Source organism: Mya arenaria, chromosome 1 (genome assembly GCF_026914265.1).
Source record: "Mya arenaria isolate MELC-2E11 chromosome 1, ASM2691426v1".
Taxonomy (NCBI): domain Eukaryota; kingdom Metazoa; phylum Mollusca; class Bivalvia; order Myida; family Myidae; genus Mya; species Mya arenaria.
Genome location: NC_069122.1, coordinates 41,363,298 through 41,391,290, shown reverse-complemented (window position 1 = coordinate 41,391,290; position 27,993 = coordinate 41,363,298). Strand labels below are relative to the sequence as shown.

Sequence of the window (27,993 nt, the reverse complement as noted above, 5' to 3'; positions counted from 1 at the left end):
CAGAGTGTGATCACCGATTTTGAACAAGAGTGCTTACCTCATTTAGCTAAGAGAGTGCTCACCTTATTTGCAAATTGCTCACCTCATTTAGATGATAGAATGGTCACTTCATTTAGGTGAGAGAGTGGTTACCTCATTAGGATGACAGAATGGTCACCTAATTTAGATGAGAGAGTGGTCAACTCATTTAGATGAGAGAATGGTCACCGCATTTAGAAGAGAGAATGGGCACTTCATTTAGAAGAGAGAGAGTGGTCACCTCATTTAGAAGAGAGAATGGTCACCTCATTTAGATGAGAGAGTGGTCACCTCATTTAGATGAGAGAGTGGTCACCTCATTTAGATGAGAGAGTGGTCACCTCATTTTGATGAGAGAGTGGTCACCTCATTTTGATGAGAAAATGGTCACCTCATTTAGATGAGAGAGTGGTCACCTCATTTAGATGAGAGAGTGGTCACCTCATTTAGATGAGAGAGTGGTCACCTCATTTTGATGAGAAAATGGTCACCTCATTTAGATGAGAGAGTGGTCACCTCATTTTGATGAGAGAGTGGTCACCTCATTTAGAAGAGAGAGTGGTCACCTTATTTAGATGAGAGAGTGGTCACCTCATTTAGAAGAGAGTATGGTCACCTCATTTAGAAGAGAGAATGGTCACTTCATTTAGATGAGAGAGTGGTCACCTCATTTAGATGAGAGAGTGGTCACCTCATTTAGAAGAGAGAATGGTCACCTCATTTAGATGAGAGAGTGGTCACCTCATTTAGATGAGAGAGTGGTCACCTCATTTAGAAGAGAGAGTGGTCACCTCATTTTGATGAGAAAATGGTCACAACATTTAGATGAGAGAGTGGTCACCTCATTAGGATGAGAGAGTGGTCACCTCATTTAGAAGAGAGAGTGATCACCTTATTTAGATGAGAGAAAGGTCACCTCATTTAGAAGAGAGAATGGTCACCTCATTTAGATGAGAGAGTGGTCACCTCATTTAGAAGAGAGAATGGTCACCTCATTTTGATGAGAAAATGGTCACAACATTTAGATGAGAGAGTGGTCACCTCATTAGGATGAGAGAGTGGTCACCTCATTTGGCTGATAGAATGGTCACCTCAGTTTGCTGTGACAGTGTTCACCACATTTGGATGATAGAATGGTCACCTTATTTGGCTGAGAGTGTCACCACATTTGGCTGAGAGAGTGGTCACCACATTTAGCTGAGAGAGTGGCCACCTCATTTGGCGGAGAGAGTGGCCACCTCATTTGGCTGAGAGAGTGGTCACCACATTTGGCTGAGAGAGTGGTCACCTAATTTGGCTGAGAGAGTGGTCACCACATTTGGCTGAGAGAGTGGCCACCTCATTTGGCTGAGAGAGTGGTCACCACATTTAGCTGAGAGAGTGGTCACCACATTTGGCTGAGAGAGTGGTCACCTCATTTGGCTGAGAGAGTGGTCACCACATTTAGCTGAGAGAGTGGTCACCACATTTGGCTGAGAGAGTGGTCACCTCATTTGGCTGAGAGAGTGGCCACCTCATTTGGCTGAGAGAGTGGCCACCTCATTTGGCTGAGAGAGTGGCCACCTCATTTGGCTGAGAGAGTGGCCACCTCATTTGGCTGAGAGAGTGGCCACCTCATTTGGCTGAGAGAGTCGCCACCACATTTGGCTGAGAGAGTGGCCACCTCATTTGGCTGAGAGAGTGGCCACCTCATTTGGCTGAGAGAGTGGTCACCTCATTTGGCTAAGAGAGTGGCCACCTCATTTGGCTGAGAGAGTGGCCACCACATTTGGCTGAGAGAGTGGTCACCTCATTTGGCTGAGAGAGTGGCCACCACATTTCGCTGAGAGAGTGGCCACCACATTTGGCTGAGAGAGTGGTCACCACATTTGGCTGAGAGAGTGGCCACCACATTTGGCTGAGAGAGTGGCCACCACATTTGGCTGAGAGAGTGGCCACCACATTTGGCTGAGAGAGTGGTCACCACATTTGGCTAAGAGAGTGGTCACCACATTTGGCTGAGAGAGTGGTCACCACATTTGGCTGAGAGAGTGGCCACCTCATTTGGCTGAGAGAGTGGCCACCACATTTGGCTGATAGAGTGGCCACCACATTTGGCTGAGAGAGTGGTCACCACATTTGGCTGAGAGAGTGGTCACCTCATTTAGCTGAGTGAGCTGGCACTTAATAAGGCGAGAGAGTGACCACCTCATTTGGCCGAGCGAGTGGTCACCTCATTTGGCCAAGCGAGTGGTCACCTCATAAGACGAGCGAGTGGTCACCTCATTTGGCCGAGAGAGTGGTCACCCCATTTTGGCGAGAGAGTGGTGACCTCATTTGGCCGAGCGAGTGGTCACCTCTTAAGACGAGAGAGTGGTCACCTCATAAGACTAGAGAGTTGTTACCTCATATATTAAATGATTCAAATGAAATTTGTTCACAATTTCTACTGATGAAGGCAACAGTTAAAATCCATATTAATATCATGATAGGCTGAATGTTTATAAAATTATTCTTTATCAGCTCGTTTTCGAAGAATAAAAATTGCGGTATTGGTATAGCGTCGGTATTGTCATGTAAAACTAACCTTGGCCACAGGGGCACGTTGACCTTGGCCATAACTCTTAAACCGTTCAAGAAAAACGTGTACACATGTTGCCAGAGACGAAACGCACAATAAAAATTGACTTAATATAAACCACTAAATAATCGCTGTCGTTCGTTTGCTCCGCGGCGCTCTTACCATTGGCCAATCATATCTCATGGTTTAAAAAATGTGAAAAAAAAAAAAATTCTTATCATGTTTTGTCCAAATATAATAACAATGACTCAATGTTAGTGGAAAACATTGTTGCTCACATGTACTATCTTAACAATATACATGTACTCGGATTTGAGCCTTTATTCTTTAAAAGAAGCTTACGCGTTTGAGCCCTGGTTTCGTTCCCGCTTCTTATCTGAAGTCAAGGGTTGGGATGTTGGGCTCAGTTGCCATCGATTTCGGGTTATTTCAATTCGGCGAGCACGCTACTGTTTCATAACTATGAAATACACTTTATAAACACCATAGATCTTCATATATCAACAAACAAGTATTTGGATAGCATGTTTACGTCGTCAAGGCGACGAATATATCCCACGTTGGACGCTAGTTATGTCACGGTCACTTTACAAGGTCAAGAGTTTTAAGGCCGGTATTCAGAGAGTACGCTGTCGGCGCCCACTGCCCGCTGCCCGCATTACAAAATAGAAACAATCTTCCAAGTTCCATGTGCCCCAGTTCTTCTACAGATAATGGTATTTTTTATTCAGAAATTTATAAACTAATTATTTGTTCATTTGATTTCAATAATCATTTTTGTTTTCACATTTACAGAAACTTAAACTTAATGTTTAAATATGCAATCATAGCAAAGGCTGTATTAAATGTTTCATTTCCATGTTGAAAAACGATCAATTGAACAAACTTTACATTTTAAAGTTTCATTATCCGGATGTTTTTCTTTTTTAATGTGTTGTGTGCATTAAAATTCATTTATTGTTAATGAAATAATGGTTTTGGCACTATTTCTATTTTAATTATCCGGTTATGCGTCATCAACCGCTGAATTCACTTACTGCGTCAATCGGAACACCTCGGCCATTATCCAACATAATTGTTTATCTCGAAGCTTGCCGGAGATGGCCGAGTTGTTACGATTGTCATTGCAGGTATATGTGCATAAATCGGACGCGGATTGGAAGCTCAAGTTGGCGGATTATACCAACAGTATGAAACTGGTTGGATTTTAATTTACGTGGATTGCGGACGCGGATAGCGGCGACCGTACACATATAATACCGATCCAAGCCCTGCATTTTGTGACCGTTCTATATTTTTACGCATTAAAAATAGTGATGAAACTTTGCTTACGTGTTTTAGTCATGAAAACAATATGTAAAGCCCATGTTTAAACCATGCCATTTCAAGGTCATAACGCCCTTACATGCGGCGGGAATACAGTCGAACCCCTTTGGCTCCAACTCTCTTGGCTCGATTCCTCGTTGGCTCGAACTATAACCGATTTCTTTATACTGAAGGTAATCACTCCCGCTTGGCTCGAATTTTCCGAAGCTCGAGGTATTTTCGCCGGTCCCTGGGAGTTCGAGCTAACGGGGTTCGACTGTATAGCTGTTGTTCGGAGTGCCCTGCTATTATTTGTTGTTCGTATCAGAGTATTAAATGATCAAACACCGTTGTCGAGGGGCGATTTGCTTTTACGTCAATTGGGTAACCAGTTAGTTTTGTCCGCTTAAAGATTTAATTCAAAATATTTGATAGACAACTAAACAAACAAATTAGCGAATAATTGAATTGCATATTCAATATTTGAACAGCTTAAGAGATATATCTTCTCGTTGGGAAGTTTGTTAAATGGAAATTCTCATAAATCGAAATAAGGTACAAATGTACGCAATGAAATCGTTGGGTACTCGAATTTGGTTCATTTGGGCCCATATTAAATACGGAAAGGCGCATTCGAAGGGAGTTGTTTTAAGGTCTGCCCGTGCCCGCTGACTGCATATAGCTTCACGTACTCCACCGCATCCCTTGTGAAGTGCCAAGAGGAACCTTGTAGCTGAATGGAGGAAAATCAGGCTCATTATTGAACAAGGTTTAATGCCAAAGATAATAATCCACCCCCTAAACAGTGGCTGTTTAACAACGATGAAAGTCATCTTAAGTGTTACACAAGCGAGAAAAGATAAGGAAGAATGGTCAGTCCCGGTCAAATGGGGACCGACAGGGCACTGTGCATGTCACCTTGGTTCGGTTGCAATGTGTAAAACCCCCAGGAAGACTTCGAGCCTCAACTTTGACCACTATGCTATACAATCCGATGAAATTAAGAAGAATTATTCAAAGAAAAATCCATGCATATATGTCTATATTCTGGTACTCTGGTACAGGGGAGAGGTCATGCCACTACCCTATGACCAAAGCCCCCACCAAATAATCAATATCGATTAAGGCAAAAATGTACTAAGATTATTTAATAACCATAATGAATACTTAATTTATCTGTACAAAAGTTACCTGTGTTTAAAGTGAGGTCATTGTGGACAGTAAGGGCTGCCGCCTTGGTGCGGTCATCGTGGACAGTAAGGGCTACCACCTTGGTGGGGTCATCGTGGACAGTAAGGGCTGCCACCTTGGTGTGGCCATTGTGGACAGTAAGGGCTTCCACCTTGGTGTGGCCATTGTGGACAGTAAGGGCTTCCACCTTGGTGTGGCCATTGTGGACAGTAAGGGCTACCACCTTGGTGTGGCCATTGTGGACAGTAAGGGCTACCACCTTGGTGTGGCCATTGTGGCCAGTAAGGGCTTCCACCTTGGTGTGGCCATTGTGGACAGTAAGGGCTTCCACCTTGGTGTGGCCATTGTGGACAGTAAGGGCTTCCACCTTGGTGTGGCCATTGTGGACAGTAAGGGCTACCACCTTGGTGTGGCCATTGTGGACAGTAAGGGCTTCCACCTTGGTGTGGCCATTGTGGACAGTAAGGGCTTCCACCTTGGTGTGGCCATTGTGGACAGTAAGGGCTTCCACCTTGGTGTGGCCATTGTGGACAGTAAGGGCTTCCACCTTGGTGTGGCCATTGTGGCCAGTAAGGGCTACCACCTTGGTGTGGCCATCGTGGACAGTAAGGGCTACCTACTTGGTGTGGCCATCGTGGACAGTAAGGGCTACCACCTTGGTGTGGCCATCGTGGACAGTAAGGGCTACCACCTTGGTGTGGCCATCGTGGACAGTAAGGGCTTCCACACCTTGGTGTGGCCATCGTGGACAGTAAGGGCTACCACCTTGGTATGGCCATTGTGGCCAGTAAGGGCTGGACAGTAAGGGCTTCCACCTTGGTGTGGCCATTGTTGACAGTAAGGGACCTTGGTGCGGTCATCGTGGACAGTAAGGGCTACCACCTTGGTGTGGCCATTGTGGACAGTAAGGGCTTCCACCTTGGTGTGGCCATTGTGGACGGTAAGGGGTGTGGCCATTGTGGACAGTAAGGGGTTCCACCTTGGTGTGGCCATTGTGGACAGTAAGGGCTTCCACCTTGGTGTGGCCATTGTGGACAGTAAGGGGTTCCACCTTGGTGTGGCCATTGTGGACAGTAAGGGCTTCCACCTTGGTGTGGCCATTGTGGACAGTAAGGGCTACCACCTTGGTGTGGCCATTGTGGACAGTAAGGGCTTCCACCTTGGTGTGGCCATTGTGGACAGTAAGGGCTTCCACCTTGGTGTGGCCATTGTGGACAGTAAGGGCTTCCACCTTGGTGTGGCCATTGTGGACAGTAAGGGCTTCCACCTTGGTGTGGCCATTGTGGACAGTAAGGGCTTCCACCTTGGTGTGGCCATTGTGGACAGTAAGGGCTTCCACCTTGGTGTGGCCATTGTGGACAGTAAGGGCTTCCACCTTGGTGTGGCCATTGTGGACAGTAAGGGCTTCCACCTTGGTGGGACCATTGTGGACAGTAAGGGCTACCACCTTGGTGTGGCCATTGTGGACAGTAAGGGCTACCACCTTGGTGGGACCATTGTGGACAGTAAGGGCTTCCACCTTGGTGGGACCATTGTGGACAGTAAGGGCTACCACCTTGGTGTGGCCATTGTGGACAGTAAGGGCTTCCACCTTGGTGGGACCATTGTGGACAGTAAGGGCTACCACCTTGGTGTGGCCATTGTGGACAGTAAGGGCTACCACCTTGGTGTGGCCATTGTGGACAGTAAGGGCTACCACCTTGGTGGGACCATTGTGGACAGTTAGGGCTACCACCTTGGTGTGGCCATTGTGGACAGTAAGGGCTTCCACCTTGGTGGGGCCATTGTGGACAGTAAGGGCTACCACCTTGGTGCGGTCATCGTGGACAGTAAGGGCTTCCACCTTGGTGGGGCCATTGTGGACAGTAAGGGCTACCACCTTGGTGCGGTCATCGTGGACAGTAAGGGCTACCACCTTGGTGGGGCCATCGTGGACAGTAAGGGCTACCACCTTGGTGCGGTCATCGTGGACAGTAAGGGCTACCACCTTGGTGTGGCCATCGTGGACAGTAAGGGCTACCACCTTGGTATGGCCATTGTGGCCAGTAAGGGCTGGACAGTAAGGGCTACCACCTTGGTGTGGTCATTGTGGACAGTAATGGTTACCATCTTGGTACTTTGTACAGTCATTATGGACATTATGTTGTCCATATATTAAACTTCTTGATGTGCGAGGCGTATTAGCCTCTTTATTGTGCCCATATGGTATGTGACTTTTAAAGGCCGCCTTACACAAGGTCAGAGCTAGGTCAGTGTATACCGGTGGTCAATATGGCTTTTACGAGAGCAGTTCTATTGTCATATCGACCTCTGTATGAATGCGCTAGATTTGGCTTTAATGCTTTATCACGACTTATAGCAATATCCTTAATTTCTTTTTACCATATTACGTGGGTACCATAACCCATAACATTTTGGTTGTCCATCGTAACAACTCGGCCATCTCCGGCAAACTTCGAGATAGTCAATTATGTTGGATATTCGCCGATGTATTCCGATTGATTAGGTTTTTTTATTTTATTTTTTTCAGCTTTTTGTATGTTTTGCCTTTTGGATTGTTATTTTTGTTGAGAACCAACTTAACGTTATAATTCTGGAGTATCAAAGTAACCAGGGTACAATTCAATCAACTCAATTTCATGTGCACCTGGTTTTTAAAACGTTCACAAAGGATTGCGTGAATCAGCCAGATTTACTCTTTATACTTATACGATCAAGCGTGATTATGCAGTGTTTCGTATTTCTATTAAATATCTTAAGACATCAAATTCTATTAAACATTTTAAGACACTTTCAATATAATCTTAGCATAATACAAACAGTGCAATGTGTTTAAGGTGGTGGGCTGGTTTAAGAGTACCGATTTTATGGTTTAAGAGTTTTGAATGGGGGTCAGTCAAAAAACGACAATATTTGTTCCGAAGTCTGATAAGTATGACAGAAAATCGTAAATTGATATTGGGATATTGACATACTGAATATAAGTAAATAGTTCGATAGCATTATGATATTTGTAAAACTTATATAGAATTATTCATCAAGGCATTATTTATGAAATGTAAAACATTACGTCTATGGAGATTTGAAACACAAAACATTCCTTTTTCTTTTCTTTCTTTTTTTGAAGATCTCACAATAATATTTCAGAAGGAACAGTTCACATCATTATTATTATCATTGCCTTGACAGAAAAGGGCCATTTATCCGTTGACATATCGAAGTTTCTATACAGATTTTCCTTAAATGATTATCGGAACATGGACTCATTTAATCTTACTTGAACGAACAAAAACCGTTCAAATCAATATGAATACAGAAAATGCATGTATATATACTTTTATAAAAAAACCCACAAGTCTTAAGTTCGGTTCATATTTATTTAATTTAATATGTCTACAAAACACAATTTGGGCCGCTTGTCTGAAACATTGTTAAAGTTTACAACGTTGTTAACTGAGTCGTTGTTAACTTTCAAATATTTTATACGCTGAAGGTTTTTCATGGACACACGTGTGATTTTCGGTACTTTATACAAATATTTAAACTATTGGCCTCAATTTCGCGAAACTTCTTAAGGCATTTATAGAGGGATTAAGCTGATTTTACTATTTTTATTTCCCTATAATTTATGTTATTTAACGATTTTGTTTTACAGATTTAAGACTTTAAATAAGAATTATGCTATGATTGTCACAATAAACAATTTTTCATTTATCGAAATCAAATTTAAGAATGTATCCTGGCTACGTGAAATAAGCTACTTAAGCCTGTTAAGCTTAAGAAGTTTCGAGAAATTGGGGCCTGATTCGGCTATGCCTGTTTTACTAAAATATATATTAGCGCATCATAAATATTTTACTTTTGAAAGTTAACAACGAATCCGTTAACAAGGTCGTTTACATTAACGAAGTTGTGAACAATTGGCCTCATATCACAGAAGTTTGTATAACAACCAGAAAAATATGAAAATATAACAAATAATAAAACAAATTCAACAGATGATGAGCTCAAGATGGAACCATGGAGAACATACAATAAAATACATGAATGATGGATATTGGATGAAAATAAATAGTTACTGTCATTTAAAGCTGCACTCTCACAGATTGTCACTTTTGACACTTTTTGTTTTGTTTGTTGTTGTTTTTTGTCACGGAATCGGGTGATATTGGCATCAGTACCTTCAATTCAATCATATTAGATAAATCACACTAGAACAGATCTCAACTGTTTGGTAAACTGCAGCAAGTTCCATTTTTCTTAAAGCGTAAGTAACGCCATTCACCATAAAACATCATTTTTCGAACGTAAATAAGATAAACTGCGTTCTGATCTTTTGGCAGCAGTCTTGTATCACTAGTTTCCGGACACTTACGCAAAAATGGCTTATTCAAAGATCAAAAAATAAATAAATAAAGTTGTCAAAACGATAATTCTATGATAGTGCAGCTTTAAAGGGAGTTGTTCACGTTCTATAGGGTCATACAACAAAACTAATGATAGTGTCAGATGTAAACAAATTGCTTGTAAAATGATAAAAGTTCATCGAAAAATCAAACAAGAGCTTTATAGTTTTATAATATTTCGCTGAAAAAGCGTAAGTATCGCTTTGTGCAAATTGGACGATTTAAGGCTCAGAATTACAAAATACTATTTTAAACGAGCATCCTCCAATGTTTTCAAAAATGTTTGAAAGAAAATGTCGCACATTTAAATATGAGAACGAGTCCCTTTTAAAAAAAAACTCGCGCATGTTTTTGGATCAAAATTATTTCCCCGTAAATACAATTGAAAACACTTATAATTGTTTTACTCCGTGATATCGAAATTACAGAAAAAATATATAATTATAGTATTAAACAGTATTTTGGTTTTAGTGTGGTGCGAACCCACTACGGTAGAGTCAAGATTTTTTTTTTTAGAAAACCGACTCCATATCCACTAGGCCACCAGTCAGTATACATAGGTAAAGTATAGGTCGGTTAATTTAACTTGATTCACAAAATAACCCCATTCAATGATTTAATATTGATCTGACATTCTTGACATTACGATGTTTTGCCGTACATTCGTCGACAAGATGACCCTGTACACCCGAGGCAAGGCAATGGTCCCCACCCGTGAACAAAATTGTATTGCCCATATACATTTGAATACTGAATCTAAATATTTTGCAGACAACGAACATTCACAATTTGAGTCAGATTTATCATAATTTGTCATTTTCTATGTTGCATAGGTATCATAATTTGTCATTTATCATAATTTGTCATTTTCTATGTTGTTAAAACATGAATGCAAAGAAAATTGGTTTACGTCACTAACAACGATGTTGGTGTTGTTGTTGTTGTTGTTGTTGCTGATTTAGGAGTAGTAATTTTATCACAATTAGACAACACCAGAAATACGCAAAGACATGTAAACCAACGTCCACTCAGCCGGCTGAATACCGGAATGAAAAGTAAAACATTAAACAAACAACAATAATATTGTAATACTGTTTTAGACTAAGGATATAATTATACCAGCGGAACAAAGAAACCATGCTTCAATCGACATTGGTCTAAAATAACGTCAAGCCTTTTGGTGATAAAATGAGGCTTACCTCAACTGTTTAAGACATAAATGTAACTGTAATAGATAGAGGTACTACCTCAAAGCTTGTGATAATTCTCAGGAGGTACTACCTCAAAGCTTGTGATAATTCTCAGGAGGTACTACCTCAAAGCTTGTGATAATTCTCAGGATTAAATAATCTTTAAAATCAATTCTATTTCTGGGGCTATTTCATAACTAGTATGTTTTTTCATGCACGGTTTCTTAATTCAGCTAGTGTGTGTGTATATATATATATAATATATGAAACGGAATATTGATGTTCATCTTAAAATTAATTAATCGGATTAACCAGATCGATTTATATGATTCCCTTAGATATAGAATGTCAACTTTTACACATTCCCCAAAATAATACTTGTTGTTTTTATCAAATGTCATCAAATGATTTATCTATTGTTAAACTGTTACATACATATTGAATTCAAGTTATTACAGTTATTCAAAAAAACATATTTATAATATGGAGGATTTTGGCTAGAAATCGAAAGGCCAAAAAGCTCCTTACAAATTGATTTATATTTATTTCTGGTGTTAACCGTGTAACGAGGATCTTTTTTAAAAAAGAAAATTGTTACAGGACATAAACCCATAAGACATAGTAAAATAGTCATATAAAATAGATAAGACAACGTTAAAAAGGTGTTTATTTCTTTTACAAGGTGACTTAATAAAAGCTGCACTCCCACAGAGTTACCGTTTTGACAAGTTTTTCTTTTATTTTTTGTCTTGAAATGAGCCAATGTTTGCGTAAATATCTGAACACCAGTGATAGAGGTGAGAGGTGATTGCTGACAAAAGATCAGATCGCAGATGATTATATTTCCGTTCCAAAATCAATCTTTTATGGCCAAAAGCGTTTATAACGCTTTAACCCGAAAAATAATGCATAAAATATCAATTTTTCAACATTAATATGAAAACCTGCGATCTGATTGTTTGTCAGAAGTCTTATATCACTCGTTTCTATGCACTTTAACAAATCAAGTGGCTTCTTTTAACATTTTGTTTTGGAAAAGTTGTCAAAACGTTCAATCTGTGAGAGTGCAGCTTTAAATCTAATTTCAATTCGAGAGACATTTTGATAAAAATGGAACTATTGCATAATCAACTGAGGCAGAAAATGGGTCATTGCACTATATAACACATTTTTTATAATAACACAAATGATTAAATTGTATTTTTGAAGCAGTAGTGTCGTTTTTCATGAAACATTTTATCTATAACTACATGTGAACTATAACTTATAAATGAAGTAAGAGTTTGTACAGATTCAAAGCCCGCCTCCAGCAAGAATAAGCCCTACTCGAACAAAATGATCAGCCCAGCTCGAACAAGATGATCAGCCCACCTCGAACTGGAATAAGCCCACCTCTAGCAAGAATAAGCCCACCTCGAACAAGATGATAAGCCCACCTCGAACAAGAATAAGCCCACCTCGAACATAATGATCAACCCACCTCGAACAAGATGATGATAAGCCCAGTTCGAACAAGAATAAGCCCATCTCGAACAAAATGCTCAGCCCACCTCGAACAAGATGATGATGAGCCCACCTCGAACAAGAATAAGCCCACGTCGAACAAAATGCTCAGCCCACCTCGAACAAGATGATGATGAGCCCACCTCGAACAAGAATAAGCCCACCTCGAACAAAATGCTCAGCCCACCTCGAACAAGATGATGATGAGCCCACCTCGAACAAGAATAAGCCCACCTCGAACAAGAATAAGCCCACCTCGAACAAGATGATGATGAGCCCACCTCGAACAAGAATAAGCCCACCTCGAACAAGATGATAAGCCCACCTTAAACAACCCAAGCCAGCTGTGCTACTTCAATCACGTTTTATTGAGAGAAAAAAACGTTCTAGACTATAAACCCTACGCCACAAACAGCACTTGTTCGCTCAAATACCCATGAATAAATCACTTATAGCCGTAGTGTGTACGTGCACTGAATTAAAGATGCACTCTTACTCCAAATCAGATGAACCACAATAAATACAATTGTTTTGATATTCCAAAACGGATGAATACATCTCGAAAACAATGGTTCTTGTTTAATAAGTATACCGAGTTTAATTTGAAAAGAAAGATACAGAAAACATGGTATTTCTGCCTTATGAGACTATAGTAGATCATAGTAAATATTTTAGCACTCACCATCATCTTAATACTTTTGCGTTTTCTGCTATTAAATACACGGTAACAATCCTGTTATCAGTAATTAATATGTTCCATAAATTATTATTAATTAAGTAGTTAAAGGTTTATCACTAAATAATTACGTTTGTTATACATGTTTATGTAATGATTTTGAATAAGAGTGTCACTTCAATATTTCCTAGATGCCCATTCGATTGCGTAATCCAGGTCTTTGTATCAACCTACTCGTGGTGAAAGAATAAAACTGCCCTCATTTGTTATATTTCACAAGCCACTCGGAACACTTGTCGATGGCGCGCTGCCGGATATCCGGTGGTGGCGTCTCGGATTCCCTCTCCTCGTGCGGCTCCACGTCCGTGTACCGGATGTCAAATCCCGGCGGCGTTATCTCGAAGACGGGCTCTTCCGATGAGATTTTGTACTTCCCGATACCGGGGATGATGTAAGATTGTCGTCTGTCATTGTTACTACGGTCGCGCGTACTGCCGTTCTGGATTTCCGGAAGTCGCGATTCCGACCGGAGCGTCCCTGACCCTGCAGAGGAGCGACATGATCCGTTTAACGAAGGCGGCTTCTCCGTAGGTTTTGCACTCTCCACATTATTCATATTGTTCAAAAAATGCGATGCATTGTCTAAGACAGCGTTTGTATTGTAAGCTTGTTTAGGTTTCTTCCCACTTGACCAGTTTTTCACACAAACGCGCCCTCTGCTGGGCACAAAGTTTGCGTCCATCTCGGTACGTCCGGTTGATATGCTCATTTCCTGAATGGTTTCCGTGATAGCGTGTTTCGCCTCCGCTGACATGGGCGTGAACATCCTGTGGCGGTGGACGCTCCGGCTCCGCGTCGCCAGGAGCTGTTTTTGCGCTTGCCCCTGGCCGCTGTGCATGTGCCCTTGGCCACCGATCACGTGGCCGTGGCTGCTCGGATGCTTGTGAATGTGGTGAATCTGATGGTGGTTCTGTATCTTCGCCGGGCACGATTTGGACGTGGTCTTACTAGCCCTACTCAGTGATGTCTGCAAATGGCGGCGATCATATCGCTCGTTGTTTATTTTGTTCTGTTCACCTTCCACGACAGTTCTGGTTTTATCAAGATTACGCCCCACCAACACCTTAGGATCTGGCACAAAGCCCGCAGAAAAGTTTTCTACTTCTTCTACGTCAACTACTTCCGCATCAGCTTCCTCTACATTCATACACTCCACGTCATTTTCATCATATATCCGCTCATCGTCGTCAATGTTCGACTGCTCACTTAAACACTCCACCCTATTTTGATCATTTGCTTGACTTTCACATGGCGACATGGGCCTTATTTCGTCACCATTTTCACAGTTTTCAAATCCTTCATTGTCCCAACAGTTTGTATCAGTCTTATCCAAATATTGATTCTGTAAATCGTGCTTTGTGTTCTCAAAGAGTAGATCACTATTTTCATTATTGTTTGTTCCCCCAGCCTTGAGCTCCACCGCTCGCAATGCGCTTTTCTGTGCCAGCGCTCTGTACTTATTAATAGCCTGCGAAATTCGGGCGTCACAAACCGAGCGGCCGACATAACTTGTGAATCGCGTCGCTCCGGTATTTTCTGTGATTTTCTTGTGCAATTTTTGGTACTTTTCTTCAAGCGTCCGCATCCACAGGGGATACCCACTTCCGGTGCTCGATCGGCGGTTCATCCTGACCACGTGACTCACTGCGGTCGAGTTCCGGGTCATGACGCATGCGCTACTTCCGGTTTTGTCTCATAAGCTCACAGGAAGTGGTTTGTTGGCGAGCAGATCATGCAACAAATGGTCAACGTCACCCCTGAAAAAGAAAACATCATATTGGCTAGTTTATAAGGCGGTGAATCAGTTTTTAAATACATAGTATAAGTATTATATCTTTGAGGTTTTAAAGAACTACATTTGAGAATGAATGCTCATTGTTTGGCGTTTGTTTTGTATGCAAAAAAGAAGAAATCATCACCAACTGTTTATGTAGATTCGAGTTTCACACCTATGTATAATCACTCGTCAATTTTGGAATATTGAATGATTTTTTTTTCTAATTTATATTTATATTGTCATTATGTATGTAGTCCTGCAGTTGAATAAAACAAGTGTTTTAGTAGTTTATGAGTATATAACGATCACTTCTCAAAACAATATTTATTGTACACGACATTAGACAGTTCTACTTTTTTCCGAGCCATAGAAAAAGTTAGGACACCTGCCCACTAATTATTTATTAACCGTGTAAAATCGATTCAAATTTCTAAATTTAGTTTGTAAACAGTAGCTACCTAGCTGAAAGTCATTGATGTTTGAACTGAATTGTTTGACTTGTAAGTTCATGAAAGGTCTAAAATTAATCAAATATTGATAATTTAAGTTTAGATTACGTCAAAGTCTGCGTCTCAGCAACAGGTTTTGTTTTCAAAGGCGAACCCAATGTAATTCATGAGCTTGCTCCCTCAATGTACCGATACCCCATCGCTCTACCCACCCCCTACCTTTCCTTCCTCACTCGCTTAATGTACCGATACCCCTACCCTGATATTAACGATACCCCCTATCTTTTCAATCATCACTCAAACAAAGCCTCGATACCCCTTCCCATCATACCTCAGAGTACCGATACCCATTTCCTACCCCTCCCCCCCCCCCCCCGCTTATAGTATCGATACCCCTACATCCCTCGCTCATAAAACTAAAACCCCTCCGTCTCTAAATATCTCGTATTACCCATACCTCCCCCCATCCTCCGTAATAGTAACGATAACTCCTAACTCCATCCCCTCCATCGTAGCAACCATAGCCCTTCCCTCCCTCCCTCATAGCAACGATAGCCATTCCCTCCCCTCCATCGTAGCAACGTTAGCCGGAGAGGAGCTCTGTAATAGTACCGAAAACTCATCTTTCCCTCCCGTCACTCATAGCAATGATAGCGCCACCCTCCCGCCCTAATAGCGACGATAGCCCCTCCCTCCCTAATGGTACAGATACCCCCCATCCTCTCCCTCCTCCCCTCCCTTATTTTCACGATAGCCCATCCGTCCCTAATAGTACCGATATGTCCTTCCTCCCTCATAGGAATGAAACCCCCTCCCTCAATCATCATCCCCCCCGCCTTCAATAAAAAAACATAGCAAAACCATAGAACAAATCCGTTACTCATTTCTCAAGTCATGTATTGTCATAAGCTGGAGAATCGAATTCACGGCAGCATTTTTTGCTTAGTTACGTTTTTTTTTTCGTATTATTTTGTCTAACAATGACAGGGAAGGAAGCTTATGTATATTGATACAAGATCGTTTCGATCGTTTATTGGACGAGGTTTAAATTATGGGCTTTCGAACATTCAGACATGAACCAAACTCACATGACCAGCAATGTTTGGCCTAAGAGTCAACATATGCGTCCTTAATAGAAACTCACTTTATTTACTGTTTGGGCTTAAGTTTCTAAATTTCTGCATTTTCAAACAGTGGATATTTGTTTTAGGCTACCGAAATATTCGCCCAAGGTATAGACAGCTTATTTAAGGCTTTATCTTTATCAATATTTCAAATAAAGTGGCGATAAATCTATCAATAGAACAAGGAAAACGAGCAATAAGAGTTCACTGTAAGAAAAATAGGCAGGTTTTTCGGCTTGTATCCCACTGGCCCCGTTCCTATACAAATACATAATTAACGTTATATGACTTAATTGTGTTTGTTTTTAAAACACTATTGAGCAAATATCAACAGTAACCGTTATATTTATTTTAGAAACGAACTGTTTCAGTAGATGCTTGGTTAACTTTTTTTTTCAAAATGCAATTTTCAAATAGAACTACCGTATTAAGCAAGTCACGAAATTTTAAAATATATTAAAAAAAATCTTAAATATCCTTTAGCTGTACGCATTACGCTTGGTTAACTTTATTTTCAAAATACAATTTTCAAATAGAACTACCGTATTAAGCAAGTCACGAAATTTTAAAATAATTATATAAAAAAAATATTCTTAAATATCCTTTAGCTGTACGCATTACGCTTGGTTAACTTTTTTTCAAAATGCAATTTTCAAATAGAACTACCGTATTAAGCAAGTCACGAAATTTTAATATATATATATATATATAAAAATCTTAAATATCCTTTAGCTGTACGCATTACAATTACAAATATTGTACGTATGTCTGTTAAAATTGAACTGCATACCGTCGAACTCCGTTGGCTCGAACTCCCTGGGACCGGTGAAAATACCTCGAGCCTCAGAAGATTCGAGCCAAGCGGGAATGCTGACATTCAATATAAAGAAATCGGTCTTTAACATGCAGTTCGAGCAAACGAGAAATTCGAGTCAAAGGAGTTCGAGCCAACGGGGTTCGATTGTGTGTACGTTGACATTGAAAATGATAGTGTCCTATAGTGGCTTTGAGCTAGAATCATTTACTTCACTATTTATTTATGATATTTTTGAACAAAAAATAAACTTACATTCATTTAACAATCCACAACAGGTGCTTTCAAAAATGCACTTAATGAACAAAAATCCTTAAATCCTTAAATCCAGAAAAAGCGATATTGGTCCGTTTTATCTGTTCGAAAGTTAATAAAATCGCACTTGAATTATCAATGATTTCCTTTTATCATTCCGTTTATGACGACAACCTTTTGTGAAGTTTAATTAAACTTTACAGGCCAGCTCAATGCCTTTACAAAATTTTGTGTTCAAGAAGATTTATGACAAATAACCACATTGCAAAAAAACGTAATAATGCACCACTGAATTTTTAGTACTCGCGCCTTTTGAGTGAATTTCGAATTATGGTATTACTGCATTCTAATATAATTTTAATAGAAAACGTAGGTTAAAGGGTCCCATGTTAATTGTAAAACCGTTTTATATTTCGTTTACAAAGCGCCATCGATATACCGGTGATAACTGAAGCTCTTGTGTCAAAGTACGGGTGATTACATTCACAAGAGTGTTCATACTTTATGATTTCATACCGCACCGTATTTTTTTACATCTGTACAAAAACGAAAATGAAATGAATATACTCTAATTGTCATTTCAATGAATTTAGATCAACCAGGTAAAGAATATTAAACAAAAAATAGCTGACTCACTTTTCAATGAACCGAAATTTAAATTATAAATCGCACCGTTTTTTTACATCTGTAAAAATGAGATGAATATTTCTTGTCATTTTAATGTATATAAATCACCCAGGTACAGATATTAAACAAAAAATAAATGACTCATTCTTCAATGTACCGAAATTTAAATGAAACATAAATACAAATTAGATTTGAATGTGATTTTCGCTATTAATTATTGAAAGAAGAGAACAAAACGCTCTTAAAAATACCAACTTAAGTTCATTAAAATGCCAACATGGCCGATAAACAAATTGATCAACCGACCAACTGTTTTCCAACCTATCTGTTAGTACATATGAAAGGGAAATGAAAAGGCCGACATATCAGTTGATTGTTCTTCCAGTTGGTCTTCCGGTCTGTGTTTTGGTCGGTAGTCGGTCGGTTGATTGGTTAATCTGGTTGTCGGTCGGTCAGTCCTTATATGTCTGTCGACGTGCCGCCAGTCATAAATCTGTCAATCAATCTTTCAACCAACCAGTTCGTTCCGTTCATTCGTCCGTCCGCTTGATTATTCAATTAATAGTCCGTTCATTCGTTAGTTCGATAAATAAATAATAAAATCATTCGTTTCGTTCGTCCGTCCGTCCGTCCGTCCGGTCGTCCCTTCATTTTTTCATTCATTCATTCATTCGTTCGTTCGTTCGTTCGTTCGTTCGTTCGTTCGTTCGTTCGTTCGTTCGTTCGTTCGTTCGTTCGTTCGTTCGTTCATTCGTTCATTCGTTCATTCGTTTATTCATTCATTCATTCATTCATTCATTCATTCATTCATTCATTCATTCATTCATTCATTCATTCATTCATTCATTCATTCATTCATTCATTCATTCATTCATTCATTCATACATTCTTTCATTCATTCATTCATTCATTCATTCATTCATTCATTCATTCATTCATTCATTCATTCATTCATTCATTCATTCATTCATTCATTCATTCATTCATTCATTCATTCGTTTATTCATTCATTCGTCCATTTATTCATTCACGCATTCATTCATGCATTCATTCATTCGAACAATCAATCAACCATTCAATCAATCAATCAACTAATCAATTATCCCCAGTTATCTATTTCGTTCAATGAAAAATTACATGTCAACAAATACTAACATATATTGCGAACATTGCCTAATTCCTTACAGCGGATTTCTGACAGGGGATTAAACGACTGCTAATACTGATCGGGACTTTTTCAAGATAATCTCTCGCGATAATCTTACAAATGTGTAGCGTAAAAAGATCAACTAATCTCTTAATTGTCCTGCCTGTTTTAACTCAGTGAAGCTTTTGTGTTAATTATCTGTTCATTAACTGACAGCCCTGCCTTTGATTAGTAATTCATGTCTGCGTTTTGACTATCAAAGTTACGGCTCCCCACAAATATCTGAAATATTCATAGAAGTGATTGACTACCTCTCTCAAATATTTTTACGCGTGATTGACATTGAAATAGTATTGTTTTGGCACCGATAGTTGTCATTACTCGTCTGTGTCCGTACTGTAAACCGCCGATGATTAAACTTTTTTTTTGTTTCAAAGAATTGTTGTAAGGAAAACGCCCTTTTATTCAAAACGCTTTATCAAATGTTTGTGAAAGTTTCAGGAATACGATTTGAGTTAGAACCCGACCGATATATCCTCAAAGTGCTCCATATCGTCATAAAGTTGGACAAAGCGTCCGAAAATCAGAACGTCATCGGGTCGAAACGTACCAAGATTGGTCAAAACGTACCTAGATTGGTCAAAACGTACAAAGATTGGTAAAAACGTACCATAAACTAAGATTGGTCAATTGGTCAAAACGTACCAAGATTTGTCAAATTCGTCAAACGTACCAAGATTGGTCAACCAAGATTGGTCAAATCGTACCTGCAACATAGGTCAAAACGTACTTAGATTGGTCAAAACGTACCTAGATTGGTCAAAACGTACCTAGATTGGTCAAAACGTACCACGTACCAAGATTGGTCAAAACGTACCTAGATTGGTCAAAACGTACCACGTACCAAGATTGGTCAAAACGTACCAAGATTGGTCAAAACGTACCTAGATTGGTCAAAACGTACCACGTACCAAGATTGGTCAAAACGTACCTAGATTGTTCATACCAAGATTGGTCAAAACGTACCAAGATTGGTCAAAACGTACCTAGATTGGTTAAAACGTACCACGTACCAAGATTGGTCAAAACGTACCTAGATTTGTCAAAACGTACCACGTACCAAGAATCGTACGTATATTGGTCACATCGTCCACACATTAGTCAAACCCTGCTTAGATTTTGGTTAAAACAACACATGGTTTAATAAAAGTATAATTGAAAAAAAACAACAACGAAATTTCACTTGAATGGAGGCCAACAAATCTACCGGATAAAAACAATAACAAAAAGTCACCTATGCCTAATTGAAATTTTGAATTCAAGCATAACTCTTTCATTAGCCTTTTTTTCTGTTAACGTATTCGGAAACAAATAATTTTCGTAACTGTTGAGCAAAAACATATTGACAAAAATATTCTTTAATAGTCTTGATAATGTCAATTCCCCCTACCCTTTTCACGTAGAAAGTTGATACATGGCAACAATGTCGCAAGAAAACTGCGCATGTGTTTCAATCAAGAGGTCTTTAATTAACATTAAAACTACAATGTACATGTATAAAGTACTGACTTGAGACAAATAAACAGACAGAAATGATATCTGCGTGTTCCACTACCATCTTTGTGCATGTTTCTTAAGTATTTGCAATCTAATCTGCGCTACTATATCTGCATGTTTTCTGCGTTTTATAACAATGACCGCTAATTGAATATTATTAAACTATTAAAAATAACCGTTATCACAGACACCAAAGCATTATCCGATATATAGCATTACAATATGTAACATAAACAAATATTTTTATAACAAAGACAAACGTTTACATACTCGGGGCAATTAAATGTAGTTTATTGTAATCGTATGAATTACAGCGTCGCCTACAATAAGCAAAATGAAAAAGGAATTAAAACAGAGTCGCCACCCTCTGGCCGGCGATCAATAATATAATAAAAAATACATTTAAAAATGTATGTGCCTTATGACAGACATACAGACAGACAGTTTATTTCGACTTGTACAATGTACATCGTCAACAACACATATCTTCATAATGAATGATCAATTTCAACGTGTATGCATATATGAAACAGAGTGGTAATATCAATTAGACCATTAAGGTCATTGCTGTCGAGCATAAACTCTAAAATCCAGTATAGTCGAAAAAGAGAAATGACCTTTAAAGGGGCTGTACTCCGTATGATAAAATAGCGAAAAAAGAGAAAATTATCGAAAACTGACATAAACTTGACATCGATGTGTACAATGCATTGAAACTTACTAACTGAAGTACCACATAGTTTACAATTTATTTAAGTTCAGCAGTTATTTCGTACTTTACATTAAAAAAAAGATTACTGGGTATGTCTACCAGGTAGAATTCATTCCTTATGCGTGATTGGCTAGTCGGTGTTATCACGTGATATTACCGAGGTAGGTGTATAGCTTAATTATGTCACCATAAAAGAGTAAGGCGTCGTAGCTCAGTGGATACGACGCTGGACTGCAATTTTGGCGACACAGGTTCGAACCCGGTCTCTGACACATTTTTTTTTACATTTTGGTACTTTTTTTACAATTATAATATCAAAGCGCAACACATTCTATTAGGTTATTGTCCTGAGATTCGTTACAGAAAAAACTGTTTTGGTGCCAATCTGCTGTACAGTCATTTTAAAAGGATTGCAAATTCATTTTGATACTGACCAGGTCTGTTTAAGAATTTTTAAGATTTTAAATCCGTATCCGCACCAATCCTATAATAACGTTACTGGCAATTATTAAAATTTCGCCTGAGAAAAAAACCCACACACCTAGGAAAACAAACACAAAACATGACCTGTCGGAATTAAAATATCAGATAAGGCAGCATTATATTGTGCAGCACGCACAACAAGATAAATTATGGCTGTTATTAGCTAAGATAACAAGTTAGTTAGCCTGACGTTGAGGGATTATCGCATTGGTAAAACACCTTCGGGAAATTAAGATTTGCTTTGACTTCGTGTTTTCAGCGATTATCGGCTAAGATCTATGACTTATTCATTATTGACGATCTAAAATAATGGAAAATTCAATATATATACATGTACCTTAAAAGAATGATGACCTGCGTCTAAAAACTTCCATGGGGTGGGGACACATATAAGTAAAACTACACAACGGTTTGTTTCAAGCCTCTACCCTTATGGAATGATATAATTATAGATAAACACACACAGTTTACAAGTTTGGCTGTTGAAATTTAATATCACTTGCTTACATTTTCTGTCACAGTTATAATGTTCCAAATTTTATCCAGCCGAATTCAATGTGCCCTTTTTCTGCAGCACCCTGCCCTTTTTAAAACTTGACCAAAACGTTACTTACAAAGAATATGGTATCACCTTGTTTACTTGCGAAACAAATAAATGTAGTTGTTCTTGCACATAAGATGTATTACAAGTTATTGATATACTGAAATTCACAATCAAAACCTATTTTGCAAATACAGACCAGGTCAGAACCTACCGTTCATAACAGCACAAATGAATGTGCAAGAACTCCAGCATGCTTTCCATAAAATCCGTCCATTATGACTTCTGTCAATACTATTAGAATGCTAATTTTCAATTATTTGTTTCAAGCGGTTAAATAAACTCTTTCCATGTTTTCGGTAATCTCAAATATGTCATAAATGCCTACCAAACACCACTAACACCCCACTGACACATCCAGGTATTTGGAGAAACAAGAATTGCTGTAATACCCTCCATTCAAATAGTATCAACGTTATCATATGACAATATTTCGTATTCCACTGCCAATATTATGATATCATACCTGCACGGATCGATCGTGTCTGATAAGGAATTCTAAACCATGTCTGAAGAGATTTTATGTAACGTCTATTTGTCTACTTATTTTTATTATACTGGTATGAATGACCAATTATGCTTCATTTGATAATTTGAGCTACTATTTTTATGGGCTGGCTGTTCAGAACGTTATACAAGCTAACAAACAATATTGTAGACGTCATCATTGTTAAAGCTGCACTATTACTCCCAAATAAGATTTAACATATTTAATACAGTTGTTTTAATATACCAAAAAGGATGATTAAATCTCGAAAACAATTGTGCTTATGAATGATACCGAGTTTAATTTGAAAGAAATGTGCAGAAAACACAGTATTGCTAGCTTATGAAACGATAGTAGATTGCATTAAATCTTTTAGCATTCACCAATCATTTAATATTTTTGCGTTTTCAGCCATAAAATACACGGTTATACTATTGTTATAAGTAATTAATATTTTCAATAAATGCATCATTTAGTAAGTAGTCGATGGTTTATCATTCAAAATAGATGTATGTTATACATGTGTATGTATTGATTTTGAATAAGAGTGCCACTTTAAAGCTGCATTCACACAGATTTACCACTTTTACAACTTTTTTATTTTTTGTCTTGGAAAGAGCAAATTTGAGCGTACATATCTGCAACCCAATTATATAAGATTGCTTACAAAAGATCAGATCGTAGATTTTCATATTTCCGTTCGAAAATTAATGTTTTATGGCTTAAACCGTTACTATTAAACGTTAAAAATTAGATCGCAATTTTTATAAGGCACTGAAATATAAACATTTGCGATCTATTTTTTGTCAGCAGTCTTATAAATCTGGTGTCCATGGATTTTCGCAAAAATTGGCTCGTTCCAAGACAAATAATAAAAAAGTTGTCAAAACGTTAAATCTGTGAGAGTGCAGCTTTAATGTTCAAATCGTTACTGCTCAGGCCCCGATTTCTCGAAACTTCTTAAGCTTAACAGGCTTAAGTCGCTTATTTCAATTAGCCAAAATTCAAACTAAAAATGAATTTTGATAAAAGAAAAATGGTTTCTTGTTATTAGCCTACAGATTGTTCTTATATAATTTCTAAAAACTGTAAAAAAAAAGTAAATATAACACATATTATAGAACAGCAAAAATAGTGAGTTTAGCTTATTCCTGTTATAAGGGACTTAAGACGTTTCGAGAAATTGGGGCCTATGGGGCTTAAATTATGAAATCCTTACAAGATTTGAGACAACTGTTCCAGCTGTACTTGTTAATACAATGTATTTAAATATGAGAGCACATCGCCATATATTTTACGTTTTAAAGTAAACAACTAGGTCCATAATCACGTTGTTAACTTCAAAGATACACTCTTACTCCCAGATAAGATTGACCACAATTTATAATATTATTTTACTATTCCAAAAAGGATGAATAAATGTCGAAAACAATGGTTCTTACGAAGGAAACCGAGTTTAATTTGTAAGAAATGTGCATAAAACACGGTATTCTACTTTATGAGACGATAGTAGACCACAGTAAGTCTTTTAGCATTCACCAATCATTTAATATGTTTTCGCTTTCTGCTATTAAATACACGGTTACAGTCTTGTTATCAGTAATTGATATTTTCCAAAAATGCATTATTAAGTAAGTAGTTGAAGGTTTATCACTCAAAATTTATGTTCGTGGTTCATGTGTATGTATTGATTTTGAAAAAGAGTGTCACTTTAATAAAGTTCTGAACAATCAGCTCTTAGATATGCTTCGCAAAAAAATAAAATTCTATACATGCTCTATACGGTCTACCATTGAATATCAAACTATTTTCTTCATTCTAATGTAACAATTTATTGTCAGTCAAAACAAAACTTCCGACACAACTTATTGTTTAATTTTGTCTTCAAGTTTGATAACGTCTTAGTCATCTTGTGCAGTCCGCGTCTGTATGTCTGTTATAAATAAAGGGATGGCTGTCTCTCTGTCTGACTGTTTTTCCGTACCTTCTGACATCTGCCGACTGTGTTATTATATACGTTTTTTACTGTCTGTCTGTCAGTCGGTGTGTCTTTCTGACTGTAGGACAGTCTGTTTGTCTGTTTGTCTGTCTGTCTGTCTGTCTGCCCTGTCCGTCCTGTCTGTTTGTCTGTCTATCTGTCTGTCCTGTCTGTGTCTGTCTGTCTGTCTGTGTCTGTTTGACTGTATGCCAGTCTGTTTGTCTGTCGGTGTGTCTGTCTGACTGTATACCAGTCTGTTTGTCTGTCTGTCCTGTCCGTGTGTCTGTCTGTCTGTCTGTATGTCTGTCTGTCTGTCTGTCTGTCGATCGGTAGGTCTGTCGGTCGTCCGTCCGTCCGTCGTTCCAATCATACTGACATCTGCTCGACTGCTAGTTCGTACGTCTGTCAATCTTGCATAGCCTTTGTTTGTTTGTCTGTCTGCCTGAATGTCTGTTTATGTGTATTTCTTTTTTTTTCTACTTTTCAATCAATCTGCATTTGACACATTTTAACAATTCTATGTTTATGCATACCAATTGTCACTATTTTCATTAATAATGAATACTTTGAATACAATTTAAATGTTTTCAATAACTCACAAACATATCTAAAACTGTGTTTATTTAAACATATATTGTTCGCAATATACCTCAACCTCATTTTGTCCAAAATCAATCATATTCATGTAATACTGCAATAGTTCGAACTCTAATGATTTAGAAGGGCTCACTCACGGTGATGACTTCAATATTGCAGAGAACGTATGTATGACGTCATATCTTAAGTAGTACTAATTGAAGGCCGATAGGCGATTTCATTGGCTGGAAATGTAGGTTATAATTTTAATTAAATTGAATTTGATTTTTTTGTTGCATATATAACATGTTTTTTTTTTAATTTATCATCTATATATGTTGCCAATATATTAGCACGTTCGTAAATGTATGAACATTTATTTTGTTTTATATTATCATATTCAATATGCTTTAATAGGTAGCAATAAAGCGATTGAACTGAATTGAATTGAATAAGATGTATTAAATCTCTGAATCGAGTAAAATAAACGATTTTTCGACCAGTCATAAAAATCACAAATTTCTTATATGGATTGTATTAAGTTAATTTTACGTTCAACTGTCAACATATCCATTCAATTTGGTAAATGCATATTATTAACCTTTCAACCATGTAAGTGTTCGATATTATATTTTGTCTACTTGCCTAACCTCTGTTTAAATATAATGATTCACTTGATCAAGAACGGATCATTGCTGATCTTCCAAATTAAATGCACGGCAGGATTGAATAATACTGTTATCCCGTAGGACAAGATATAATTTCAAACGCTAAGTTAATTTAACCTTGAACAACAGTAACACTTTACCCTCCAAACATTTTGAAGTTTTGATCGTGATTTTTTAAGACTTTAAGTTAGCATTGTACGTCTTTACATACCTTACGTTGACGTGTACGTTTTTCCGTCCGTCCGCCAACAGTTGATTTTAACTGAGGTTTTGAAGCAGTCAGCACAGAGTCTTGTACGGTGAACATCTATGTTTGAGTTCCTTTTCTATTTTATTAAATATCAACCTAAAAATGAATCGCTAAATTACCATTGGTAAAGTCATGAACAATGGTGTTGTTGTTGTTGTTGTTGCTTCTGCTCGTGCAGCCTCTGCTGTGCCTGCTGCTGCTGCTGCTGCTGCAGTTTTCTTTGTACTGACACTGACTACTCAAGCGACAATCCTTTGGCAGAGACTGATCACTTGATTGGCGCTACTTCCGGTACAAGCAACTTCCGGCGCTTAGCGACACACGCGCACCAGGCAGCTGCTGTTACATCGTTCAGTTACAACATTAATAACGTCCAATTGATCAAATCCAGTGAATCTAATTGGAACATTTCTGTTTAATGCGCGACACTGGAGCGACACTGGAGCCTTTGAGAACAGTAATCCGAATATTGCAAAGACTTATTCAATATCTCATTCGATTTGTTAGATTTTACTCATGAAGAAGAATTACAAATTTTGTTCATTATTCAAAAATTCTTTCACTCGATCTTGCCATATATTGTATGTCGACAAATAGGAGCGATACACTGAAAGAGTGACAGAAGTTTCACAACATTGATCGGTTTTGAAGTATAAAACTAACCTTCCAGTTTTTAAAAGGCACCTATTATCCAAGTATGAATACACCGTCAGTAGATCACTGCGGCAATTTCACCTTAACAATTTTTAACAAATGATCAATTTATTTCATTGTTATCAATTAGGTTTGATATCCGATTGCTTTTAAACATTATAAGCACGTCTAAAACACGAAAATATACTTTCATTATGCAAATCAAATGATCTTTTGAAGTTATACATGTTTAATTCGTATTATGCTTAAACTATTTCATGAACGGCACAAAATTGTTTCTTTAATTCCTCCGATCGGCTTGCGATTTATTTAAGCCGATTTTTCATTACACAAAAGACAACCTTGATTTCAGCGGTTTACGATTGTCTTAATTCCTGCCAAGAAAGAATTTAAGGAGCTCAAATCCATACCAATTCCATTGTTTTACGCCAGGGCTTTTCAACCAAGATTTCGGCAACACCCTGAGTGGCTAAACACAAAATCGGCCTGTCACAGGGCACACACTGGCTTATAAAACACTCGGAGTAAAACTTTCTACTTAAAACCTTATCGGGTTTTAAACATTTGGAGTGTTAAAACTGAGTATTTATTGAGAGAACTTGTAAAGTTACCGATAAAGCGTTGACAAAATATTTATGTATATATAAAACAAACATATAAAGTGGAATGCGTCTATTGAATTCTGCGCTTAACGGTCAGTTGAACTTTACTGTATATCCAATAGCCCATCAACTCTTCTCCAATCCATAGTTGTCTTGTTTAAAATAAATATTGAAATAATTAAAATCGTGCTTAGTGAAAAGGTTAGTTCGGTTGGCATTTGGATATGACAGAAGCTCTGGGGATTTTTTAAGTGGCTCCTTGTGATGTCTGATAAGCCTTTACATAAATGTATGTCAATCTTCAAATCATGTTTGCTTAATGG

At 38.2% G+C, this 27,993-nt stretch overlaps 1 protein-coding gene across 5 annotated transcripts; it reads right to left on the bottom strand.

The window, feature by feature from the left end:
• Positions 1-8,447: 8,447 nt before the first annotated feature.
• LOC128242755 (uncharacterized) lies at positions 8,448-26,737 on the bottom strand. Of its 5 annotated transcripts, XR_008262740.1 has the most exons (3): positions 22,610-22,887; positions 12,499-14,666; positions 8,448-12,407 (listed from the first exon to the last, which is right to left on the bottom strand). XR_008262740.1 is itself a non-coding variant. In XM_052960155.1 (2 exons), exon 2 carries the CDS (start codon positions 14,573-14,575, stop codon positions 13,109-13,111), a length of 1,467 nt encoding a protein of 488 aa, XP_052816115.1. In that variant the 5' UTR covers positions 14,576-14,666; positions 26,376-26,737; the 3' UTR covers positions 8,448-13,108. The 5 variants fall into 5 exon arrangements, 4 of the variants coding, with proteins under 4 accessions (XP_052816115.1, XP_052816037.1, XP_052816197.1 ...); XM_052960155.1 differs by lacking the exon at positions 22,610-22,887 and adding an exon at positions 26,376-26,737 and having other exon boundaries at positions 8,448-14,666; XM_052960077.1 differs by having other exon boundaries at positions 8,448-14,666.
• Positions 26,738-27,993: the final 1,256 nt, after the last annotated feature.